The 25,890-nt window shown below is 38.0% G+C and overlaps 1 protein-coding gene across 7 annotated transcripts in view; it reads left to right on the top strand.

Annotated features, from left to right (window-relative positions):
- FBXL20 (F-box and leucine rich repeat protein 20) overlaps positions 1-25,890 on the top strand; it is a 109,088-nt gene that overhangs the window by 55,077 nt on the left and 28,121 nt on the right. For all 7 annotated transcript variants that reach the window (XM_058560848.1, XM_058560845.1, XM_058560844.1 and 4 more), the window contains exons 3-6: positions 16,028-16,082; positions 18,748-18,822; positions 20,353-20,447; positions 21,116-21,184. In XM_058560848.1, the coding sequence (XP_058416831.1) occupies positions 16,028-16,082; positions 18,748-18,822; positions 20,353-20,447; positions 21,116-21,184 (294 nt within the window). The remainder of the gene's footprint in view (positions 1-16,027; positions 16,083-18,747; positions 18,823-20,352; positions 20,448-21,115; positions 21,185-25,890) is intronic.

The raw sequence follows: 25,890 nt of genomic DNA, 5'->3' as shown, positions 1-25,890 counted from the left end.
AATACCCTTCTCAAGTATTAATATTTTATATTAACAATACAGTTATCAAAATCAGGAAATTAACATTGATACAGTACTATTAACTAATTGACAGACCTTACTGAAATTCCTCCATTGTCCCAGTAATATTTTTTTTCTGGCCTAGGATCCAATCCAGGATTACACGTTCCATTAAATTGTCATGCTGCTTAGTTTCCTTTAATCTAGGACAGTTCCTTATTCTTTCTATATCTTTCATAATATTGGTACTTTTTTTTGTTTTGTGAGGAAGATCAGCCCTGAGCTAACATCCGTGCTAATCCTCCTCTTTTTGCTGAGGAAGACTGCCTCTGAGCTAACATCTATTGCCAATCCTCCTCCTTTTTTTTCCCCAAAGCCCCAGTAGATAGTTGTATGTCATAGTTGCACATCCTTCTAGTTGCTGTATGTGGGACGCAGCCTCAGCATGGCCAGACAAGCAGTGCGTTGATGTGTGCCCGGGATCCGAACCCGGGCCGCCAGTAGCGGAGCGTGCGCACTTAACCGCTAAGCCACAGGGCTGGCCCAATATTGGTACTTTTGAAGAGTATCGGTCAGTTATTTTATAGAATGTCCATCAATTTGGCTTTGTCTGATATTTTGTCATGATTAAATTCAGGTTATGCATTTTGGCAAGTATACTGCAAAAATGGTGTTGTGCCCTTCTCCATGTGTCATAACAGGAGGCACATGATGTCAAAATGCTTATTACTGGTGATGTTAACTTTGATCACTTAGTTAGGATAGTGTCTTTGTTTCTCCACTGTGAAATTATTTTTCTCTTTGTAATTGATAAATGTCTTGTGGGGAAGATATGATGAGACTACGTAAATGTTCTGTTACTCATCTTATTTTTGTCCACTAATTTCCACATCCATTGATGTTACCTGAAGCAGTTACCACTGTCATGTTTGCCAAGATTTTCTACTTCCATAATGCTTTCTACATTTATTAATTAGAATTCTCCTGTAAGAAAGAACTTTCCCTTCTGTTCCATTTACTTGTTCAATTATTATTGTTATTTTTTGTGTGTGAAGGAGATCAGCCCTGAGCTAACATCCGTGCTAATCCTCCTCTTTTTGCTGAGGAAGACTGGCTCTGAGCTAACATCTATTGCCAATCCTCCTCCTTTTTTTTTTCTTCCCCAAAGCCCCAGTAGATAGTTGCATGTCATAGTTACACATCCTTCTAGTTGCTGTATGTGGGACGCGGCCTCAGCATGGCCGGAGAAGCGGTGCGTCGGTGCACACCCGGGATCCAAACCCCGGGCCGTCGGTAGCAGAGCCCGCGCACTTAACCACTAAGCCACCAGGCCGGCCCTGTGTATTAGGTATTTTAAAAAATATAGTTTAATATACAACATTTGGCTTGGTTAGGTTTTAAGTTACATATTACATGATTGAATCCAACATATATTAACCTACAAGGAGAAAAATTGTGTTGTTAGGACCATACTACTTCCTTATAAATTCAAGGCCACAGCCAAGTTAACAATGAATTAAGCAAGTGTTCTTGTTTCCTCTTAACTTTTACAGACTTACTGATTCTCTTCCTTCCCTTTTGAAACAAAGTTATTATTAAATATGCTCTATCAAGAGGGAATCTCCCGTTTGCACAATGTGAAATTCAGTTAGCAGGGTTGACAGTACTTTCTTTCAGAGCATAACCATATGCATTTATTTAGGAGTACCTCTTGAAAAATGAATGTCAGTGGTTATAGGACAAAGACTGTGTCTGTTTTCCAAGAACTACTGTCGAGTGACTTGTTTCTTCAAGATTCCTTCAGAGGATGATATTGATAACTGTAAAAATGACATGAGTGATAAGACTGCTTGAGCCCACACATGTCCTTCTAGCTATAAAATAAAGTGCAGTTTCAGAATGAGGATTATTATTACTTATAAGAATCTGCAATTTTTTTCATTATGTTTTCAACTGTTGGGGGTATTGGGTCCTAACTGTCATGTGATATGTATGTGTGAGTTGGTGGGAGATGAACTTTCTGAACTTCGATGGAAAGAATGAATTGGCTAGGATTATTTTTTGTCTAAAATAGATAATCATGCTGTGTTGGGGGTCCCCAAGACTACCCCTGGGTTTGGTGATTTACTAGGAGGCCTCACAGGACTCAGCATATAGCCATACTCATGGCTGTGATTTGTTATAGGGAAAGCATACAAAGCAAAATTAGCAAAGGGAAAAGGTGCATGGGGTGAAATAGAGAAGAAAGCAAGCGTAAGCTTCCAAGAGTCCTTTCCCAGTGGAGTCACATAGGATGTGCTTGAATCCTCCAGCAACAAATTGTGACAACAAAAGTGAAACGTTGTCTATCAGGAAATAGTGGAAACTCTCCCAAAATCCAAGTTCTCAGATGCCATCCAAGGGCCAACATTGCGAGCAGGCCTTTCTAAGGCTAGGTCTGCTGTGTTAACTCTTTTCTGCACTCATGGCATCTCATATTCTGTTCGAAGAAGCTTACAATGTTGATGATTTCTAGTAGCTTTTCTTTCAGTTTAATTGCTAGGAATTCAGGGTGGATAGGGGTGTGTGTATATTTTGGGGTTTTTTGTCTTTTATCTTTTGCCTGATGATGTACAGAAGATATTGAGAGTTCAGAAGTTACTTTGGTTAGTTCTTTTTTATCATTATTCATTTAAAATATGGTTCATTTCATTCATCTCTGTTTGTATTCAGTTTGGGGTTTTTCTCTCCATCCTTATTCAGTGTATTTATTTGTTTGTTTTTAGCAGATAGTTAACTTGGCTGTACCCAGCCTGCAAAACTTTGTTTCCTCTATTGTGGGTGGCCCCTGAAATGTAAGTTCAGTTTCTTTACCCTGAGCTGCTTGGGGTCTGCCCCAAGCTTGCAGTATTCAGAGGTCAGTCAGAGATTTGGATAGAATACGTACTCCCTCACTCTGGCTCTGTCCTTTCTCTCCTCACTTTCCATTGCCTATGGTTGCTCCAAACTCTGTTCTCTGGTTCCCCTTCACAGATTTCTGTCCAAGTTCTAAGATCCCAAAGTAATAACCTGCTTTTAGATAAAAGCTATTAAAAAACTGTGAAGTCTCTTTTTGTTCCCTTTTCTCCTTTAATTTCTCCCTGCATTTGTTCACTGTCCAGCCTTCTCTTGGTTGTTTTTTATATTTTGTTCAGGGTTAATAGTTGTGTCTGTGTTTTTTGAAGGGTGTGATAACTGATTTACTTCTACTGCATTAAAACATTGAATCAAGTAATTTCAATTGTGCTGCATTGAGAGAATGACTATAGGCTATCAGTTTTTATATAGCATGTTGAGTGTGCACTTAATCAAGAAAAGTTGCACTACAATTATGGAATACTAGATGGACTAAATTTAATTTATTTAAAAGATGATGAAAACTTTGAGCTCTGAAAAAAATTCAGAACTGCGTTTCCCAAATGATAATTTATTTTTGTCCTATTTCAAGATCTTTTTAGAGCAAATTTATTCTAAGCATCTTAACATGTAATAATTGTTTATAATGCTTCAAAAATATTCATCCTGGAAGAATTCTTTTTAAGTTGTCAATTATATTCTGCATGTTTTTTGAAGACAGAATTGTTTTATAGACTATCAAGAACTTAGCAAACATAATCATAAAAACATGAAAGTAATATTTTTGATTCAATTCTCCTAAAACTATGTTTTTGTTGTCTTTCAAGCTATATATGGCTGTTAGCCACGTTTTGTTATGGATTATTCATACTGGACATACTGAACAGAGCGCTTTCAGAAACCCAGTCTGAGCTTTATTATTCCCATCTGTATAATAATGAACTATATTAAATAGTGTCTTATGCTGACATTTATGTATGGAGTATTTAGAGTCAGAAGTTGGCAAATCATGCTGTAAGCTCAGCATACTACGTATCTTTCCTGCTTTTGTTATTGTCTCCGGGAAGGAAGGAATGGAGGAAAGCACGCAGGCACATATGATAAGAAAATACAAAATAAAAAAGAGAAGGAAGAAAATACAGATATACTTCCAAAAATTAAGGTTTTTTTAAATTTTAAAAGTAGTTAACAAATATTTTAATTAAAATATTTTTTCTTTCTTGCAAAAGAAAAATATGCTTTAAGAGTTGGTGTACACACACGCATATTCACATTTATTTCTATAGCTATATGTGTTGAAAAGTGTATTCCCACTGATATCCTCAATTCTGATCCAACACTATATCATTCAGTCGAGTTTTCTCGCTTTCCAGATTTGTATCTCCCTTCTGTGACAGCGAGAAACCTGACTTCTGTTATCCTTAATAGATTTTGTTATTTACTTGGTCTTCCTGATTATAACCAGTCTCACACTCTCACAAGGATTCCCTTTTCACCCCATTAGGTTAAGACATCTCATACCAGGCCACCCCCCTCCTCTTGTGTGGACACCTTCCTGTCCTGCTTGGGTTCCAGAACTCATGCTGGGTTTCTCCTCCATGTGGATGACCTCCTCACCAGCTCATCCTCTGACACCCCATGATAGGTCACCCCAGTGTGTGGACACCCTCACTTCTTGCGGGCTCCCAACTCCTTGTGCTGAATCAACTGCATGGGTGTCCTTCTCAGCCGCCTTAACCTGTGACACCGCACTCCAGCCTGCCCGCTTATCCTGCTTCTTGTCCGTTGTCTCATGCTAGGCCATTCTCCTCGTGGATATTCTCCTTACTCTTACAACTCAGCATTTCCACTCCTGTACTTGAATATGGTCACACAAAAACTTATACATTAGGGCCAGTCCCGTGGCTTAGCGGTTAAGTGCGCGTGCTCCGCTCCTGGCGGCCCAGGTTCGGATTCCGCGCACGTACCGATGCAGTGCTTCTCCGGCCATGCTGAGGCTGCGTCCCACGTACAGCAACTAGAAGCTTGTGCAACTATGACATACAACTATCTACTGGGGCTTTGGGGGAAAAATAAATAAATAAAATTATTAAAAAAAAAAAACTTATACATGAATGTTCATAGCAGCATTATTCATAATAGCCAAAAAGTGGAAACAACCCAAATGTCCATCAACTGAAGAATGGATAAACAAATATGGTATATTCATACAATGGAATATAATTCAGCCATAAAAAGGAATGAAGTACAGACATGTGCTACAACATGAATGTATGATTAAAAACCTGCTAAGTGAGGGGCCGGCCCGGCGGTGGCGCAAGCGGTTAAGTACGTGCGCTCCGCTGCGGTGGCCCGGGGTTCACCGGTTTGGATCCCGGGCACGCACTGACGCACCGCTTGGCAAGCCATGCTGTGGTGGAGTCCCATATAAAGTGGAGGAGGATGGGCATGGAGGTTAGCCCAGGGCCAGTCTTCCTCAGCAAAAAGAGGAGGATTGGCAGATGTTAGCTCAGGGCTGATCTTCCGCACACACACACACACAAAAACCCTGCTAAGTGAAAGAAGCCAGGCGTAAAGTCTACATACTGTATTATTCCATTTATATGGAATGTCCAGAAAATACAAATCTATGGAGATGGGGGTTTCCAGGGGCTGGAGTAAGGGGGGGATAGGGAGTGAGTGCTAACGGGTACAGGGTTTCTTTTGAGGGTGATGAAAATTTTCTGAAATTAGATAGTGATGATGGTTGCACAACATTGTGGATATGCTAAAAACCATTGAATTGTGCACTTTAGGAGGATAAATTTGTATATATACAAATATATGTATATAATTTATATAAAATTTTATTTTTAATGTATAATCTAATAATTTACAATAAATTTGTAATAATAAATATAGTTGTAATAAAATATACAATTATATGGTAAGTGGTTTTTTTTTTGTGAGGAAGATCAGCTCTGAGGTAACATCCGATGCCAATCCTCCTCTTTTTTGCGGAGGAGGATTGGCCCTGTGCTAACATCTGTGCCCATCTTCCTCTACTTTATATGGGATACCACCACAGCATGGCTTGACAAGCGGTGCATTGGTGCACGCCCGGGATCCAAACCTGCGAACCCCAGGCCACTGAAGCGGAGTGTGCGCACTTAACCACTACGCCACTGGGCTGGCCCAGTAAATTTTTATTTCTATATAATTTAAAACAAAAAATTCTGCCCATATGATAAAAAGCCTGTGCTTCCTTTTATGCTGTTCTGGGCATGTTCAGTGATTCTTCAACCTTATCCCACTCTTTCTGACTCAGCTGTATCAAAGCTTTCATGGACTTTTTCTTTGATGCTGGCCCCTCTTCACTTAGACGCAATTGGTCCCAAAGATAACATGAAGAGTAGACTAATTTGTTAATTTTTTAAATGGGTGATTGCTAGTCTTCTGTCTAGTCTAAAGAGAGTGACCCCCCCTCCCCCTCTCTGGGCATTTCTTCATAGCCATTATTTAAGTTATTAGTAATTACCTCTGGTGAACTGAGATTGAAGAGAGAAGTATTTCACTTTTCATACTTTGCGGTTTTGTTTTTTTAAAATGTTTATTGCTGAAGGCAAGGAAAGCAAATAGAAAGTTATTGCAGTAATCTTTATTGGGGGGAGTGATGGCCTGAACCCCGTGGTAGTGATAGGCTAGGGAGAAAATGGACTCAATCAAGAGATTCTTAAGAGTTGGAATTGGTAATATATTTGCTGATTGATTTGATGTGATGCTAATGGGAGTATGGGGAAGGAGTCAAAGATGATGCCCAAGTTTTTTGCTTTCTACTAAGTGGATGGTGGAAACACTAAGTAAAGAAAATAGGAGGAACAGAGTTAATGGGACGAAAATAGTGAAAATGAGTCTAGTTTTGGTAGTTGTGGATATCTAAGTGAGATATCAAAAGCAGCTATGTAGGGCTGGCCCCGTGGCTTAGCAGTTAGGTGCGCGCGCTCTGCTGCTGGCGACCCGGGTTCGGATCCCGGGTGCGCACCGACGCACCGCTTCTCCGGCCACGCTGAGGCCACATCCCACATACAGCAACTAGAAGGCTGTGCAACTATGACATGCAACTGTCTACTGGGGCTTTGGGGGCGGGGGAAGCAGATATGTACACAGATCTAAAGCCTAGCAGCATGATTTAGAAGTCATCAACATATATATAATAACAAAAGCCATGAAAGACTAAGAGACTGTATTATATTATCTCTGTTGGATTGACCAGTACCCATGAGAAATAAGGAAACCAGGAGGAAACACAAGGCCTTTCAGACACTGAAATAAAGAACTTTGGGGCCCAAACATCCTATAGCCTAGTGGCTATCCCATAGATTGGCAGCCTTTGGGTCAGGTGTCAACCTTGGTTCAGTCAGATACCAAGTTGGTGTCATCACCTGGTGATTGATGTGGTAGAAACCCTTTAGAAAAGAGCTGTGTGTGGCAGATATTGAGGTTTGGCCATATGTCCAGATAAATTGTACTCTTATACATTTTCTCTTGGCTTAAATGTTCTATATTAAAGTGGTTGAAGTCTTATGAGTTAGCAATATTTTGTGCATATCTTAATCTAATATATATGTAAATCGGTATGTCAGTAACTCTGGAACCTATTTGATTTTATTTACTAATCTAATTTGTCTCCAGAGCATTTGAGGTGGCTTAGATCAGGAGCAAATATAATAAATACAAATAAATAATCAGGACCATGAAAAATGTAAAGAAAAGTAGAAAACCAAAGCCAGAAAGGAAACAGATGCACCCTTGTAAGAGCTTACACAGTTGCTATAGTTGGGTCTCAAATTTAGCTTTAATCTTATTGGCAGCATAAATGAAATATCATTCTTAACAGAAAAGAAGAAATAAACGTATTACAACATGAAAACAGAGCTCTTCCTAGCACTAGTTTCTAAGAGAAATTTCTCAAATGAGAGTCTACTTAGATTTGGTAGATAAAGTTCCATAGCAAATTCAGTCACAGCTTTCATATGGTCACATCTTGTAGGACATTTTATAAGTTAAAAACAAAATAATAGTGTCTAAAAATGGGTGCTTCTGATGGTCCAGTTGATCCAAAGTTGCTTTCAGCTGCAAGTAATTGAAACTTCAACTCAAATTGGCTTAAACAGTAGGGGAGGTTATCTTATAAAAAGAAAATACAAACATAGATCAGGCTACCTACATCCCAAGGTTTATTGATTTAAGGGATCCACAATGTCATTAGCATTTTCTGTCTGTGTTCTGCCATAAACAGCATCAGCTTGGTCCTAAAGCTGCTTTTCCTTATGGGCACAGGATGGATACCATCAAATACTGGATCAACATGTGTCTTTGTTCACTCTGAGGGGAGAGATGGGCTGGCATTAATACTCCAATAAAGCCTCCTCTTATATCTCATTAGCCCAAGTTGGCTTAGGCCTGAACCAATCACTATGACAAGTTTAGAGTAATTAACTGGGATGAAATGGATGTTGGAGAGTCAGTCACCATGCCTACCACAGACAGAATGTAGCATACTTAAAGGAACCATGCGTGAATGTCCTTTAGATGATGTTCTATAAATATCACTTCTCTTAGCTGGACTTTTCATAGGATTAGGGTAACACAAGGACTATATTTCTTTTTAATTTAATTTAATTTAATTTTATGTATTTATTTTTTTGTGAGGAAGATCAGCCCTGAGCTAACATCCATGCCAATCCTCCTCTTTTTGCTGGGCAAGACTGGCCCTGAGCTAACATCTGTACCCATCTTCCTCTACTTTATATGGGACGCCACCACAGCATGGCCTAACAAGCGGTGCATTGCTGCGCACCCGGGATCCGAACCTGGGCCACCAGCAGCGGAGTGCGTGCACTTAACCGCTACGCCACGGGGCCAGCCCCGAGGACTATATTTCTTATGAGGTTCTAGAGTACACATGTTCTTAGTTGTGGATTGATGATTGATTCTTATACTTCAAACAAGGTGAAGAAGTAGTAGATTTGTCACCCTTTGATGAAAAATAAAAAGCCTAACCAAGACTTGACACCAAAAAAGAACTATACTATTTTCATGTTGAATTTTATTTCCTTAAGAAAAAATTCTAAATTATTTCCAGCATGTAAACAAATGGTTAATGAATTGCTCAAAATTCTGTACCACAGAGCATAGCTAAGATAATTTTTGCCTAGAAAATATTCATAGAAGGTGTTATTGCCAGTTGCTCAACATGGTCAAAGAAAACCTCATTAACATTCCTATAGTGCATCTCATTTAGAGAGATAGAACTTCCTAGTCAACTTGGTCTGGTTAATAATAAAGTGGTGGGCTGGCCCCGTGGCTTAGCAGTTAAGTGCTCGCGCTCCGCTGCTGGCGGGCCGGGTTCGGATCCCAGGTGCGCACCTACGCACTGCTTCTCTGGCCGTGCTGAGGCCGCGTCCCACATACAGCAACTAGAAGGAAGTGCAGCTATGACATACAACTATCTACTGGGGCTTTGGGGGAAAAAATAAATAAAATTATAAAACACAGAAAACCTTAAAAAAAAAAATAATAAAGTGGTAGTCACTTGTACACCTAAGGAACTAAATGATTTAGTGTGCTACATCGGATTACCAGATAGGAATTGATTAGGTTTGCATAATTTCTGCTGAATATAATCTTGGTTAAAATAATAGTTAACTCTAAGAAGCTGAATAACAAGACTCATTGTCTGATGTGTCCTCTCCTTATTTGTGACAATAAGATCATTTTAAAAACACATAAGAAACGTATTTTTCTATTCCTCATGGCCAGAGGTGTGCATTTGCTTTAAGAGCAGTTTCGCATTGACATTCAAGTTAAAAGGGAAGGGGGAGCCAAAGCACAGCCCTAATTTAAGAGGTTAAAGATTATCTGATCTTGAAGAGATTGTGTCTGCCAGCTCTGTTTCACTTAGGAATGTGGAAGATGTCATCTTTGTGTTCACATTAATAGCCAGGTGTGTATAGAGAGAGAGCTCTTATAACTTAATCTATAACTTGTTCTTATCTAAAGAGTCAAAGCTCAAATAAATCCACGATAGCTACAGATAACATACATTGCTTTTAGCAGAGTTCTGCACAAGATCATGGATGATAGCCATAATGTCATAATTATACTAGAAGTCCTCTTACGTACAACAGTGGCCTAGTAAACATACATTTGTCATTAGATAATAAAGACACTAGCATACAGTTTTAATGAACAAGTCCTGCTAACTGATGGTCTCTTGTGAGGAATAAGAAGTTTGCAATTTTGAAAATGTGGTATAGTTTCTGCCAGACAGTAGACAAGTATTAGAACTCTAAATTCAGAGCAGGCTTTAACACATCATGTGGCCAAAGATCTTTATCTAGTGCCTTAAAAAAAAATGTTTTTAACAAATAAAATATAAATTACTCCTGAGCCCAATACTTTTAAAAAATATAAAATAATAAATAAATGGCTTCCTTATCCTTGCTCTCTCAACACTCACTCCCACCAAAAAAGCCTGTTCTCCCCTACAAAGGTAACATATATCTAGATATATGATATGTACAATACTTACATGCATGTGTTCATGTATACATATTTTATATTTTTCAAAAATGAAAACCTAAATACTGTTCTACAACTTTTGTTTCTGTCATTTAGTAATCATTGACATCTTTTTAGGTCAGTTCATGTAGCTCTACCTCATTCTTTTTAATGGCTGCTAAGTACAGTAGTCCATTGAATGAATGTACTGTTATTTAAGCATTTTTTTATTGAGATGAAATAGTTTATAACATTGTGAAATTTCAGTTGTACAGTCACCATATGTATGTGCCCCTGTACCCTTTATGCCCACCCCCCAACCCCCTTCCCCTCTGGTAACCACTAATCTGTTCTCTTTGTCCATGTGTTTGTTTATCGTCCACATATGAATGAAATCATATGGTGTTTGTCTTTCTCTGTCAGGCTTATTTTGCTTAACATAATACCCTCAAGGTCCATCCATATTGTTGCAAATGGGACGATTTTGTCTTTTTATGGCTGAGTAGTATTCCATTGTATATATATATATATATACCACATTTTCTTTATCCATTCATCAGTTGATGGGCACTTGGGTTGCTTCCACGTCTTGGCTATTGTGAATAATGCTGCATTGAACATAGGGGTGCATAAGTCTCTTTGAATTACTGATTTCAAGTTCTTTGGATAAATACCCACTAGTGGAATAGCTGGATTGTATGGTATTTCTATTTTTAATTTTTTGAGAAATCTCCGTACTGTTTTCGATAGTGGCTACACCAGTTGGCATTCCCACCAGCAGTGTATGAAGGTTCACATCCTCTCCAACATTTATCATTTTTTGTCTTGGTGATTATGGCCGTTCTAACGGGTGTAAGGTGATATCTCATTGTAGTTTTGATTTGCATTTCCCTAAGGATTAGTGGTGTTGAACATCTTTTCATGTGCCTGTTGGCCATCTGTATATCTTCTTTGGAAAAACATCTGTTCATATCCTCTGCCCATTTTTTTTTTTTTTTTTTGTGAGGAGGACCAGCCCTGAGCTAACATCCAATGCCAATCCTCCTCTTTTTTGCTGAGGAAGACTGGCCCTGGGCTAACATCCATGCCCATCTTCCTCTACTTTATATGGGACGCCGCCACAGCATGGCCTAACAAGCGGTGCGTCGGTGTGCACCCGGGATCTGAACCGGCGAACCCCGGGCCGCCGCAGCGGAACGTGCGCACTTAACCGCCTGCGCCACCGGGCTGGCCCCTCCTCTGCCCATTTTTTATCAGGTTTTTTGTTTTGTTGTTGTTAAGTTGTATGAGTTCTTTGTATATTTTGGAGATTAACCCCTTGTTGGATATATGATTTGCAAATATTTTCTCCCAGTTGGTGGGTTGTCTTTTCGTTTTGTTCCTGGTTTCCTTTGCCTTGCAGAAACTCTTTAGTCTGATGAAGTCCCATTTGTTAATTTTCTCTTTTGTTTCCCTTGCCGAGTAGATATGATATTCGAAAAGATCCTTCTAAGCCCAGTGTCAAAGAGTGTTCTGTCTATATTTTCTTCTAGGAGTTTTATGGTTTCACGTCTTACCTTCAAGTCTTTAATCCATTTTGAGTTAATTTTTGTGGATGGAGAAAGATAATCTATTTTCGTTCTTTTGCGTGAGGCTGTCCAATTTTCCCAGCACCACTTATTGAAGAGACTTTCCTTTCTCTATTGTATGTTCTTAGCTCCTTTATCGAAGATTTGCTGTCCCGTTGATGTGTGGTTTTATTTCTGGGCTTTCAGTTCTGTTCCATTGATCTGTGTGTCTGTTTTTGTACCAGTACCATGCTGTTTTGATTACTATAGCTTTGTAGTATATTTTGAAGTCAGAGATTGTGATGCCTCCAGCTTTGTTATTTTTTCTCAGGGTTGCTTCAGCTATTCGAGTTAAGCATTTTTTTTGTGTGTGTGTGTGAGGAGGACCTGAGCTAACATCCGATGCCAATCCTCCTCTTCTTTGCTGAGGAAGACTGGCCCTGGGCCCGTATCCATGCCCATCTTCCTCTACTTTATATGGGACACCGCCACAGCATGGCTTAACAAGCGGTGTGTCGGTGCATGCCCGGGATCCGAACCGGCGAACCCCGGGCCGCTGCAGCGAAGCACGCGCACCCAACTGCTTGTGCCACCTGGCCGGCCCCCATGGGTTAAGCATTTTTTTATTGACGTATATTAAGGTAGTTTCTAACTTTTTGTTATTTTGTATGATGCTGCCATGAACATTCTGATAACCATTTTTACTCATGAAGATTTGGGATATTTGTCATAAGACTGTGAAGGGAAAGAAAGTTGGGAATAAATCCTTTTTGCAGAACTGTACCATGGGTAACCATATCCCCAAATCTACTTTCAGTATTGATTTTAACATCCAGCCCATGTTCTCCTCTAAGGATTTAGTGTTAAGGGTTTGGGTTTTTTTCTTTCTTTTTTGGTACAACAATAAGCTATATGTATAATTAGACCCTGCCTTCTCCCACATGATGTCTCAGAAACCTGGGCCAAGGTCTTTTTGCTTCCTGATATTCTTTATCAAGAGTGGGGAAGTTGAGGCCTACTTCGCTTAAACCTGGGCAGCCTAAAGCAAGGCCGGTTTTTCAACAATGTGTTAATAAGAGATGGAGGAGGACTTTTATTGAAGCAGTCAAGCAGGATCCTTCAACAATAGCAGACCCTTCATTCCATCTCAGTTTTCTTATCTCTTTGATCTTAACCATTCTGGTTATTGCCATAGGTATCCTGAAAAGGAATTACAAAGGATTAAAGTGTGGAGAAAAGGACCACTGTAAACGCTGTCTGAGATACCTAGCCTACATGATGAAAAGCAAGAAAGTCCTGAGTATAATGTAGTTTATTATTCTGCCTATCATGTAGAGATATCAGTATCATTTCCCTTTGATTTATCCTGCAAATACGTATTTGTAAGTATAGTGATGCTTTTATTTAAGTTAATGTTACCATATTTGGAAGAATAAATACTCCTTGTGAGCTCCCCGTTCTAGCTAAAACCCTGGCAGCCTATCCCACCAATTCTTATATTTGGGTTTCTAAAGATAATTATCTCTATTTTCAGGTACGTAAAATAAATAGAAATCAAAGGTTACTAAATAATAGCAGACATTTAGACAGACTCCTTTGGAGTAGTAGAAGGGATTCAAGCATTGAGGCTTATCACAGCCGCCTTACTAGGGAACCAAATCAGGATTGCAAAGGCCAAGCTCTTATTACTTGAATAGAGGAGCACAGTGAATGTTATTTGTCTTCTCTCTCTCTTTTTAATGTACTATAATGTCAAAATCCAGATGAAAAGCTAACTCTTTGACATCTGGACATTTAGATCCTCAGTCAGTATTCTAAGAATGGAATTGTGATTGTTGGGATGTGTGCTTCAGAGAGTCTCCTAGGTCTGCATTTGACCCCCAGCCTGATGTTTCATGTCCATTTATTGTGCTTTCTTTTGTAGAGAACGTTTTTGTTGAAAGGAACTGAAGTCTGACTAGGATGGTTACCTGTAAAGCTTGTCACCTGTGCCCCCCCATGTGTAATATTATATTTATACAAATTGTTCAGCGATTAGTGATGATTTGGCAGAAGCAGGATCTTGAGATTATGAAACTCCACATTAAGGTACTATATAGTGGTGACAGGAAAAAGCAGCAGCATTTTAGCAATGCAGGAATGTTTGTTGCATTAGATAAACTTATTGTTTCAGGAATTGAGGTACCTAGATTGAGGGTATATATATTTATTTGGGAGTGGAGTTGGTAATCAGTATTGAAGAAGATGGGAGGGGCCGGCCTGGTGGCGTAGAGGTTAAGTTCGCGCACTCCACTTCGGCAGCCCAGGGTTCACAGATTCAGATCCCCGGCGCGCACCAATGCATCGCTTGTCAAGCCATGCTGTGGCGGTGTCCCATATAAAGTAGAGGAAGATGGGCACAGATATAAGCCCGGAGCCAATCTTCCTCAGCAAAAAGAGGAAGATTGGCAATGGATGTTAGCTCAGGGCTGGTCTTCCTCACACACACGAAAGAAGATGGGAGATTCATGCTATTAAGGAGACCCATCAGGGCGGTAGCAAGGCCACCTCAAGGGAACAAGAAAGACATCCAGCCTTTCCATCTATGAACAGATGTACAGAGTGTGGTGTACACATACAATGGAATATTACTCAGCATTAAAAAGGAAGGAAATTCTGACATGCTACAACATGGATGAACCTTGAAGATATTATGCTAAGTGAAATAAGCCAGTCACAAAAGGGTAAATACCATAGGATTCCACTCATATGAAGTACCTAGAGTAGTCAGATTCATAGAGAAAGAAAGTAGAGTGATGGTTGCCAGGGGCTGGGGGGGGGAGGAATGAGGAGTTATTGTTTAATGGGTAGGAAATTTCAGTTTGGGAAGGTGAAAAAGTTCTGGAGATGGATGATAGTGATGGTTGCACAACAACGTGAATGTAAATGCCGTTGAACTGTATACTTAAAAATGGTTAAAATGGTAAATTTTATGTTATGTATATTTTACCCAAATAAAAAAAAGTTTTGAAAAACTGAAAATATTTACAGAATGCACATAACTCTCTGTCTGATGTAATTATTAACTCAGATTATTCCAAGTTTCAAAATGTGACTGATAGCTTCTAATCACTAAACAACAAAATTTTGTTCTTTTAAGCTAACTCAGAAGCTTTTTACATTTAAAGTAATTACAGAATAGAAAATCTAGCCTTCATTCTTCTCTAAATTAATGCTTCCTGGTCTCCATTTTGTAACACTCCAGGTATCTCCAGTTATCTCAAAGAATGCCATAAAATTCTTTTAGCAAAATTTAATTTACTCAAATCTTTAAAGTACATGTTATATTTTACTTTTTGCCACTAGTGGAAGAGCTTACCTTGTTATTCAGATCAAAATGACCTTCGAGGGTGTTCATGGGTAAGAAGGGCTTTAAGCAGAAGTTACCTATTCACTCTGTTCCCACTCGGACCTGTTTTCACAGGTGGCTTATAGTGTAGAGAGTTATCAGGCTTTAAGCAAATAAATTATTTCAAATAATAATGCTTCAAAATAAATATTTAACCTCTGTAAGACTGAGAAGAATTCTAGGAAGTACATATTTCCTAACGTTGATGTGTTAAATGAGTTTTATAATTTCCTAAATTAGATTTAAATATATAGAGAGATAGCATTTTATAATCACTATTTTTTAGGCATTACAGTATTATTTTATCCTTTTTTTCATAACTGTAAAATTCTTTATAAAGATATCCCTCCCCTAACCTATTTCTTTTGATAACCAGAAGTGTGAAAATTGTTTTTTTACTTAAAATATTTCTGACTGATGTAATTTTATCATCCCTTGATGTAAGTAATTGAACTTGTCTGGTACTTACACATATATTATCAAGTCAAAGATTACTCTCACCTCCTGTGTTTTATATGGGTAGTATTATCTTTGTAAATTGCTCCAGCTTTTTGTGTGATTGTTTACAAGAACTTCTGCCTTTTTGTGCGTGTATTAACATAGCTAATTATTTATAGGCAAAACTCAGGAGAAGCTACTTTGTTGTATAATAAAGTTTGTCTCCATCTCTTTTTAGGATATTTTCTTTTCTGGATGTTGTTACCTTGTGTCGCTGTGCTCAGGTCTCCAGGGTAAGAATGGTTGACATGATTACAGGGGACCCCTTCCTGGCACTGACAATATCAGCTTCTATAGTAGGCGAACCATTTACTTCAGATGTTAACTGTGTGTTATGTTTCAAAGGATGTTGTTTCACCCGTGGCATACATGAACCCATGGAATTCTACAATGGAATTCTACTATATGTACTGTCTCTAACTTTAATTTTTTGGAACTCTTGATTATTTCTATAATACAAACAGAGGAAACATTTTCAAGGAAAAAGCAATAAACGTGCAAACTAAAAAGTTAGGCTCTGCTCAGAATTGTAATAAGGTAGTGTTTCATTATGTTTTCCTATTTCATTTTACGCTCTCTCTCTCTCTCTCGTTCTCTCTCTCTCTCTCACACACACACACACACACACACACACACGGCTGTTGAGGGTCTAATTCTCATGTTACCTCCCTGTATTCTTTCCTCAAAAGATAATAGCCAGAATTTAATATTTAAGAAATTGTAGAGCAAACCAGATTTCATTCTCAAAGTCAGTTTCTACAGTACACTTAATTATCCATTTTTGTCAATTGACTTTGCCGTGACAAAACAGTGAAAACATCATAATCTTATTGGCTTCCACTAATATAAAGAATAGAATCTCTGTTGTGGGAAAATTGCTTTATGAACCGTTCCTAGTCTCTTTTGTAATACAGATGTACAATAATTAACTTAATAAAATGAATACCTGCAATTATCATCTTTTCATAAAGTGGACAATGGCTTTTTGCTTGCTCATTTAAAAGATGTTATTGAAAACCTACTATGTACTAGGTACAATCCTAGGTGCTAGATATGTAATATGGTTATTTCGTAGAATATTGTGTTTATCTTTGTAGGTGGACCCAGGTTTTCCAAATTACCAACAGTCCCCCCCACCGAAGAAAACCCACAAAACTTGCCGTAGAAAATTCACCATGTCTTGCCACATTGCATTTAATGTAATGTCTGCATCCTAAAAACCATACTAAATCTGTGTATCGGCTATTTTCGAAACAATCAGTAGTATTTTGATGATTTCTGTTCATGATATTTCTGTCCCTGGCACTTGAGTGGTTGCTCTAGACATGGCTGGTACAAAAGAGTGGGGTTTCCTTTCTGTCTCCATAGTGAAGCTGAGGTCATTATTGAGAAACAATACCCAGACCAGTGTCTAAAGCTGTTTGGTTGCAGAGTCTCATGTCAGGAATGTTGAATTGAGTGAATTTTAATTGTTGTTTTCATTTGCAGTTTCCTTTGTCCTCTTAATATGTTTTAACTTAGAAGAAAGGAAAGCACAATGCCAATTTTCATTAAATCCAGATAGTTGGTACATCAATAGTTATCCTGTTATTCTCTGCACTTGAAGTATTTAATTAATTTGTTAAAAAAAAGAAACAACACAACTCTAGAGAGGAACCTGTGGTTCCTAATTTTAGTCTCAGTTTGACATGTTTCCTGCTTGCTAGAGAAAGTAGTATAAGGAAATGAGAAATAACAAACCAAATCAAAGGTATATTTAGCCCAAGAATCTAGTAAACATATGATCTTTAAAAGTTTTGTCTGTGTCTCCCATGGCTAGCCATTTAAGAAAACATTGGGAAAATATGAAGCCACAGAAAGAAAAGTAATATTGAGCTCCTGAGAAAACCTTAAAGATTTCTAGAATAATACATGTTTACCATATAGTATTTCTTGCTGATTATGTGACAGTTAACCCTGGGGCTTATAAGTGTATCCACAGTTTCCTTTTTAGAATTTCAGTATTGTATCTATGTTTTGATTTGTTGTAGTAAGTGATGATATTCAAGTTTATAACTCAACAATATTAAGACTTTTGTTTATACTTTAAATTTAATAGGGAAAACTTTTAAAGGCCTTCTGATTAAAATACAGGATGATCCACAACAAATTAACTCTTACTGGAGTCATTTTTCACCCAATCCTAAAATGTTGAAAAGCTTAGAAACTTTCTTACCTCCCTTTAGCTTACTGAAGAAATATATGAGAAGTCTTAAATTTTTACTGTTTTAAAATTACCACTGAATCAACTTGGAAGGAAAGGTGACCAATTGAAAAACATGCCCGAGTGAGCAAATTGGTAATGAGGAAAGCATTAAGGTTCTATTGTGTGTATGGAGAAATGATAGTGTCTTTTTTAAGTCCCAGGTCACCATATCAGTTTCAAGTCCAACCAAGTGATTCTGTGGATAGCAAATATGTATTGAAGACAGCAATATTCATAGTACTGTCCTCTTTCTTTGGTTTCACCCTCATCTTGTTCCTAGTTGAGGGATAGAGTAACAGACTTGCTTTTTTCATCAGCTGAACTATGTCATTTTGAGATTAGAAACTAGAATCTTCCAGTTAGAAAACAGTTTCTGGCTATGATAACTTATCACAACCTGTCCTTTCCCCAACCCCCTAATGTAAGATCCTTCATAGCTGCTAGTTTCTATACCTACTCATTTATGATATAATCTAATTGGAGAACAAAGTATGAATCAGAAATAAGGCAGACCTTTTGGGAGTTAATGGTGGGGAGCTGAGAAATGTTTTGGTCAGTTCACTCATTAGTAGGTTGAATTGTGAATTTGAATATTGCTGCTTTTCCCCTTCGTTTCAGCTTCTGCTCATTCTTTCTCTTTTTCTTCAAAATAGGCCTGGAATGTTCTGGCTCTGGATGGCAGTAACTGGCAGCGAATTGACCTGTTTGATTTCCAGAGGGATATTGAGGTATAATTATGTGGTGTGTGGCCCCATTTCTCTTGTTAGAATGTAATTACAGCATGGCACAGATTAGTCCCAACCATGTAAATCTCCTTTCCCTGGAGAAAGAAACTATTACTTTCAGTGCATCTGAATCTCATGGGAGCCTGCAACTTTCCCAAGAGCTTGTTCAGTTTTTGAGAATGAGTAGAATTATTTTAATGAAATAATACTAAATTATTTAGTTCTAATAAGACTAAAAAAATTTTTGTGTGTATGGTGGAAATGTGAACCTGTGTTTGCTTATTTTAGAGAAGTCTTTTTTTGTCTATTGAAGAATAAGTAGAGTTAACAACTTGTTGGGGGATGATATTTCCATAAATTCTTCTTCTTCCTTTTTTTTTTTTTTTATCGCTGAGGAAGATTTACCCTGAGCTAACATCAGTTGCCAGTCTTCCTCTTTTTACTTTTGTATGTGGGCCACCGCCACAGCTTGGCCTCTAACAGACGAGTGGTGTGGGTCCACACCCAGGATCCAAACCTGGGCCGCTGAAGCAGAGCATGCCGAACTTAACCACTAGGCCACCAGGGCTGGCCCATAAATTATTCTTGAGATGAGCATTTTGGTTGTTGGGGAGCCTACAGATAGTTTTTTGTGGAGAATGAAAAAAGAATAAAGCCAAAGTCATTTATTGAATTATTTTTGCTAGGGATTTTTTTTCTCTTCTCACTTTTCCCACATATTTCATTGCTTAGTGTAGCCTATTATCTCTAACATGGAGAAGCATAATAGCTTAAGCTTAAATTATTTTAACTTGATTTTGAGCTCTGTGGTCCGTGGTTTTTCCATCAGTAGAGTGGAAATAATAGCTTCCTCATTGTATTATAAGGATTAAATGAGATTTGGATTTAAATTTTTTTAATTGGGGTTTTTTTTTAAGTTCCAGTGGAATTTAATTGTCTTGAGGATTCATGTAAGAAGTTTAAAAAAAGCCTCACATGAACTTTCCATTATTTTTAGAAAGTGCTTTTAAAATAATACCCACTGACGTTATGCTGGGTTTTTATGTTTTTCACATTTCTCTAGTCTTTATGGATGTAAATGTTTAAAGCAACATGGCCCACAAAATCATTCAGCAAGCTTTCATTAAGTGTTTATTGAGTCTGTGATGTATTTACAGTATTATAGTAAGCACTTTGGAAAGGATACAGAAATAATGAGAGTTAATGTCCTTCAATTACTGCAGTTTAACCAGAAGGGCAGTCTACATTAATATAGTGGCATAAGAGAACTATAGAGCACCATTTCCTCATACAGAATATCTTAAAAATTGAACAAAATAAATTACAGTATAGGATTTATGTGTGTTTCAGGGAGATGGGTTAATGAGGAAAGCTTTCTCAAATAGTAAGTTGAAATTTTCTTATTGAATTAATTAGGTCTTTAAAATAAGCAGAAGTCTCATCTTTGTGTATACATTAATAAAAATGAGGATATTTTCCTTTCAAAACAATGTGGTGGCTTATCTTTTTTGTTTACCTCTCGTTTTTTTATAGGGCCGGGTAGTGGAGAATATTTCAAAAAGATGTGGGGGCTTTTTACGAAAGTTAAGTCTTCGTGGGTGTCTTGGAGTAGGAGACAATGCATTAAGGTAAGAACGTAACTATTGATTAACTGATCTTCTTGACTAAAGTATGGTATCTCACTCAGAAAAGGCTAAAATAGTTTTTATATTCCTAAGCTATTCTGAACCCCAAACACATATACATTGCTTATAACACAAAAATATTCAGTAATGGGGTGGTTTTGAGAATAAAACAAGAACAAGTGCTCCCCGAAAAAAGCCAGATTCCCTATATTATAAATGGTTTGGAGCTTTGAGTAAACTTTTTTTTTAACTTTGTTTACTCAAAGTTAGGATAATTTTAACTTGGGCTGACAAAAAGATCAATGTTTAGGGCCAGCCTGGTGGCGTAGTGGTTAAGTTGGCACACTCCACTTTGGCAGCCCAGGGTTTGCTGGTTCGTATCTGGGGCGCAGACCTACACACCGCTCATCAAGCCATGCTGTGGTGGCGTCTCGTATACAAAAGTAGAGGAAGACTGGCACAGATGTTAGCTCAGGGCCAATCTTCCTCACCAAAAAAAAAAAAGATGACTGTATAAGTTTATAGTTGAAAGTTAATTTGTTCATAATTGTGAACTACTTTCGTACCAACATTCAATATTACCAATAATAACATCTTTTATTATCGTTTTTAATGCCTTGAATTGTGCCCATTTCATTCCAAATCTTTTACTTTGTTTCTTTCCTGTAAAGGACTTTTGCACAAAACTGTAGGAACATTGAAGTACTGAATCTAAATGGGTGTACAAAGACTACAGATGCGTAAGTATTTTATGTTTCAAAAGGGTAAGTCATAGCCCCTTGTGTCCTGCCTACATTAGCTTTAAATACAGGCTACTAAATACATTTAGCAAGTTTCATTTTGGTTTTACAGAGGAAAGATATTTTAAAAGGTGAAAGCAACATTAAAGTAGAAATGGAATAAGAAACTTATTTTGGAATCTGGCCTAAATCCTAGCTTGGTATTTAAAGTGAAACTTAAAAATTGTTGTCAATGAATATGCAGTAGAGATACTAATATAAATTACTAAGACTACTTATATTTCAAGAAGCTACTAGGAGCTATCATTCAGAAGACATTACTGTCAACAGACATAGTAGACATAGAAGGTAGACATGAAAAAAATTCAGCCCAAAGATATCTATTGGTAATAACATGTATCAAATAACATTTAAATATTATGTAGGGAAATTGTTGCCTATTATGAGGTGAAGTGAAGCATGTTTACACAGACAGGGGTCAGGATTATTCACTGAATCTTCCTGTTCAGAAAGGCCTCATGAGATCTTTAGAATAGAGTGAATGAAGGAAAGTGGAAGACACTTAAACACAGGGTGCACGTTCGTTTTTTTTCTTTTCTTTGCGGTCACAACATTGTTAACTTTTAATATAAGAAAGTGTCTGAAAGACAAGGACTGTGGTTGTTAATTGATTCCGCTAACAAGTATTATTCCTATAGATTGATTTGGAAACCTTTAATACGAGAGACAAATTTACTACCCTCCGCCACCATGACTGTATACCAGTAGCCCTAAATTTACTTTGGATAAATTACCTATTTGGTTTTTTTCCTTTGAATACTTAATGTTATAGAGATTAAGAATTTGACTACCTGGTATCTAGAAAAGTGACATATTATATTTATGCTTTTTTCAAGGTATCTATCCTATATACCAAAGATACACTGGCAAAAATATAATATGATTTATTTACAAGGCTATTCATTTTTACTGTTTGTAATAACAAATAATGCATTATTTTTAATAGCAAAAAGACAGTAAACCACCCAAATGTCTATCAGTAGAGGACTGGTTACATAAAAGGAATGAGGAGAATCTTTATATAGTACTCCAGAGAGATCTCCAGGACATATTGTTAAGTTAAGAAAGCAAACTGCAGAAGAGTTTGTGTAATAAGATACTTTTTGTAGGGCCAGGGGACCTAATACAAACATATATCGATATTTACTTATATTTTCAAAAAGAAACAGTGAAAAGGTAATCAAAAACGAATACTTATGGGGGAGAGAGAAAACACAAACAGGCAGGAATGAAAGGGAGACCTCCAAGTATCATGTTTTATAGTTTCACTTGAATAGCCATGTAATTGTTTTACATAATTAAAACATGAATCAAGTCAAAAAGAAATCAAAGCAGTCCCTAAAAATTGAAAACAAAATAAGACACATGAACACCTAACCATATTGAGTTGGAGCTATAACCACACAGAAAGAAATTTCTTTTACTGACTATTGATTTCTTATGAAACATTTTTAACATTCCAAAGTAGACAAAATAGGATAGAGAACCCGTCACCTAGCTTCAAATTGACAATTGAGAAATTATCACTTTATGGCTAGTCTTGTTTATTCTATACCCCCGCTCACTTACCCCTTGTCATTTTATCTTATTTTGAAAAAGGTCCTAGACATCATATTATTTAATCTGTAAATATGCATTTCTAAAAAATAAAATCTTTTAACATAAGCACATTAACTTTATCACTCCTATAAAAAAAAAAACTTAATATCTTAAAAATCGTTAAATAACCACTGGTCAGTGTTCAGATTTTTGCTTGTCACTAGAAGTGACTTTAGAATTGCGATATTTTAAACACAGTATAAAAGAAAATGATAAAAACTTCAAAAATTAAAGATGGAGACTTCTGCTTTTGACAATGATGGTAACTGCCCTCCTGCTGTAAACAACTGTAAAACTGTACAAAACATAGAAAACACCTAGTTTGAAATGTTAGACAACATGCAACACAGGACTGAGAAACCAGTGAGGTGAGCCATATGATTACCCGGGCTTTCTGCCTGATGGCATTTTCCAGATAATGGCGCAAGGAGAAGGAACCCAGGCAGAGCACAAAGTTCTAGTTAATTTGAAGAGAAAGAGATCAGAGTTCAGGGAAACCAAGGTAGCTGGAATTTCTGTCTAGAGAGGGGAGAACTACTCAAAAAAGGGCTACAGAAATCTACATAGATTCAGCTGAATAGTAGATTATGTATCTATGAATAGTAGAATATGTGTCTACATATTGAGACCCCACAAAGCTGGGCAGAGAACATCTAATAAGGAAAGAACAGTTATTGGGAAACTGTAAACTGAAGAATTGCCAGAGTGTACATAAAGCTGGGGGAAGTTCTAACTACCCAAAATGGAGAAAGCTCGTTGAACCCCTTGGGACATTTAAAAGAGACTTCAGAAAGGTCGCAGCTTGGTGTAGAACTAAACCAAACCTGCCCTAATAATGATTAAAAGAAAAAATTGGGGATCAGATTGAACCACAACTAACTTAACTGCCTGCCAAACCAAAACTAAACATTCTTTAAAGGAAGACAACAAAATCTAGACACTCAGCAATGTAGCATACAGAATTTTCATCATTTAATCAAAAATTACATGCAAAAAAAACATGAAACGAAGCGGGAAATGACACCAGAAGAAGAACCAGAAGAAAAACCTGTCAATAGAATCAGACCCGGAAAGGACAGAGATTATAAAATTGATGGATAAAGAGTTTTAAAAAAGCAGTTACGGGGCCGGCCCCATGGCTTAGCGGTTGAGTGCTCGCGCTCCTCTGCTGGCGGCCCGGGTTCGGATCCCGGGCGCGCACCGACGCACAGCTTCTCCGGCCATGCTGAGGCCGCGTCCCACATAGAGCAACTAGAAGGATGTGCAGCTATGATGTACAACTGTCTACTGGGGCTTTAAGGGGAAAAAAATAAATAAATAAAATCCAAAAAAAAAAAAGCAATTACGTATATGCTCAAGAATTTAAAGGAAAACTTAAAGATAGTATGGAGATTAAGAGTAAAAGATGGGAAAAGATATACTGTTACTAACAGTAATCACAGGAAAGCTTAGTGGTTATTGATATCAGTGATGTAAACTTCAGGAAAAAGAGTAAATGGAAAAGATATTAAATAATATCCTCCTCTTTCAGTAAATGGTTAAACTAGTAGCCCAAAAAACAGTATAAAGCTATAGAAGACTTGAGCAACACTATCAATGAACTTGTCCTATTTGACATTTTTAGAATGCTATACCAAAAAGCACCAAAAAAAGCATTCTTTTCAGGGCCGGCCCCGTGGCTTAGCAGTTAAGTGCGTGTGCTCCGCTACTGGCGGCCTGGGTTCGGATCCCGGGCACGCACCGATGCACCGCTTGTCTGGCTATGCTGAGGCGGCGTCCCACATACAGCAACCAGAAGGATGTGCAACTATGGCATACAACTATCTACTGGAGCTTTGGGGAGAAAAAAGAGAAAAAAAAAAAATGGAGGAGGATTGGCAATAGATGTTAGCTCAGGGCCGGTCTTCCTCAGCAAAAAGAGGAGGATTGGCATGGATGTTAGCTCAGGGCTGATCTTCCTCAAAAAAAGAAGCATTCTTTTCAAGTGCACTTGGAATGTTCATTAAGACACACTGAATAATGGGTTGTAAATCAAATTTCAATCAATTTAGAAGGCTTGAAATCATGGTGAGTGTGTTCTGTAGCCTCAACAAAATTAGGTAACAATAATACATATCTATAAAATTTGAAAATTAAGTATTACCCTTCTGAATAACCCATGGGCCAAGGAGTAAAGTACAAAGAAAATCAGAAAATATGTTTTCCTGTGTGATAATGAAAACACAACATTTGAAACTTGTGGAATGCACCGAAGGCAGTGCTTAGAGAAAACTATATAGCTTTAAGTGCTTATATTAGAAAAGAAAGGTTTAAAATCAAGGATCTAATCTTCTCCTTAGAAAACTAGCAAAAGAAAAATAAATCCAAAATAAGTAAAAGGAAAGAAATAAAAAAGGTAATGCTGTAAATGAATGAAATTAAAAGTAGGCATAGAGTAGAGAAAATCCATGAAACCAGAAGCTGGTTCTTTGAAATAAAATCAGTAGGCTTGGGAGTATGTCAGCGTCATGGTGGAGTGAGCTTTCCCGTAAAATCTTCCCCCAATAAGATACAACAAAAGGAACAGTCACAGACCAACAACGGACTCCTAGACAGTGAAAAGGAAGATCAGAAAGATCCACACTGCCGCACATCTGAGAATGGAACATGCTGGGGCCCCCGGAGGAAGTGGGGAGAGGTAAGGAGAACTCCTCTCCCTCCCCATCAGATCAGCGATCCCGATCCTCGTGGCTCCCAGAGAGGGGGGAGGGGCGGCCCTCTGCGGGGAAACCGCAGCTCTTGGGCTCTCTCAGCCAGTGGGAAACTCCCACACAGAGGACTCAAAACTGCTACACGGGTACCATCAACATCTGAGCACCCAAGGAGAGCGGATAACGAGGGGCGAGAGAGAACCCTCCTACGCCAGAGACCCAGCAGGCAAAAGAGAAAGACCCCCCAACCTCACCCCCCACCACCTGCATGCTGGACACTGCAGCTCAGCTGACCAAGCGGCCGGCCAGTGGCAGCAGGCAGCTGGGGCAGAGTGCAGGGGCCTCAGATTACACAGC

Source organism: Diceros bicornis, chromosome 18 (genome assembly GCF_020826845.1).
Source record: "Diceros bicornis minor isolate mBicDic1 chromosome 18, mDicBic1.mat.cur, whole genome shotgun sequence".
In the NCBI taxonomy this organism is placed as follows: Eukaryota; Metazoa; Chordata; class Mammalia; order Perissodactyla; family Rhinocerotidae; genus Diceros; species Diceros bicornis.
This window is presented reverse-complemented; position numbering and strand designations above follow the sequence as displayed.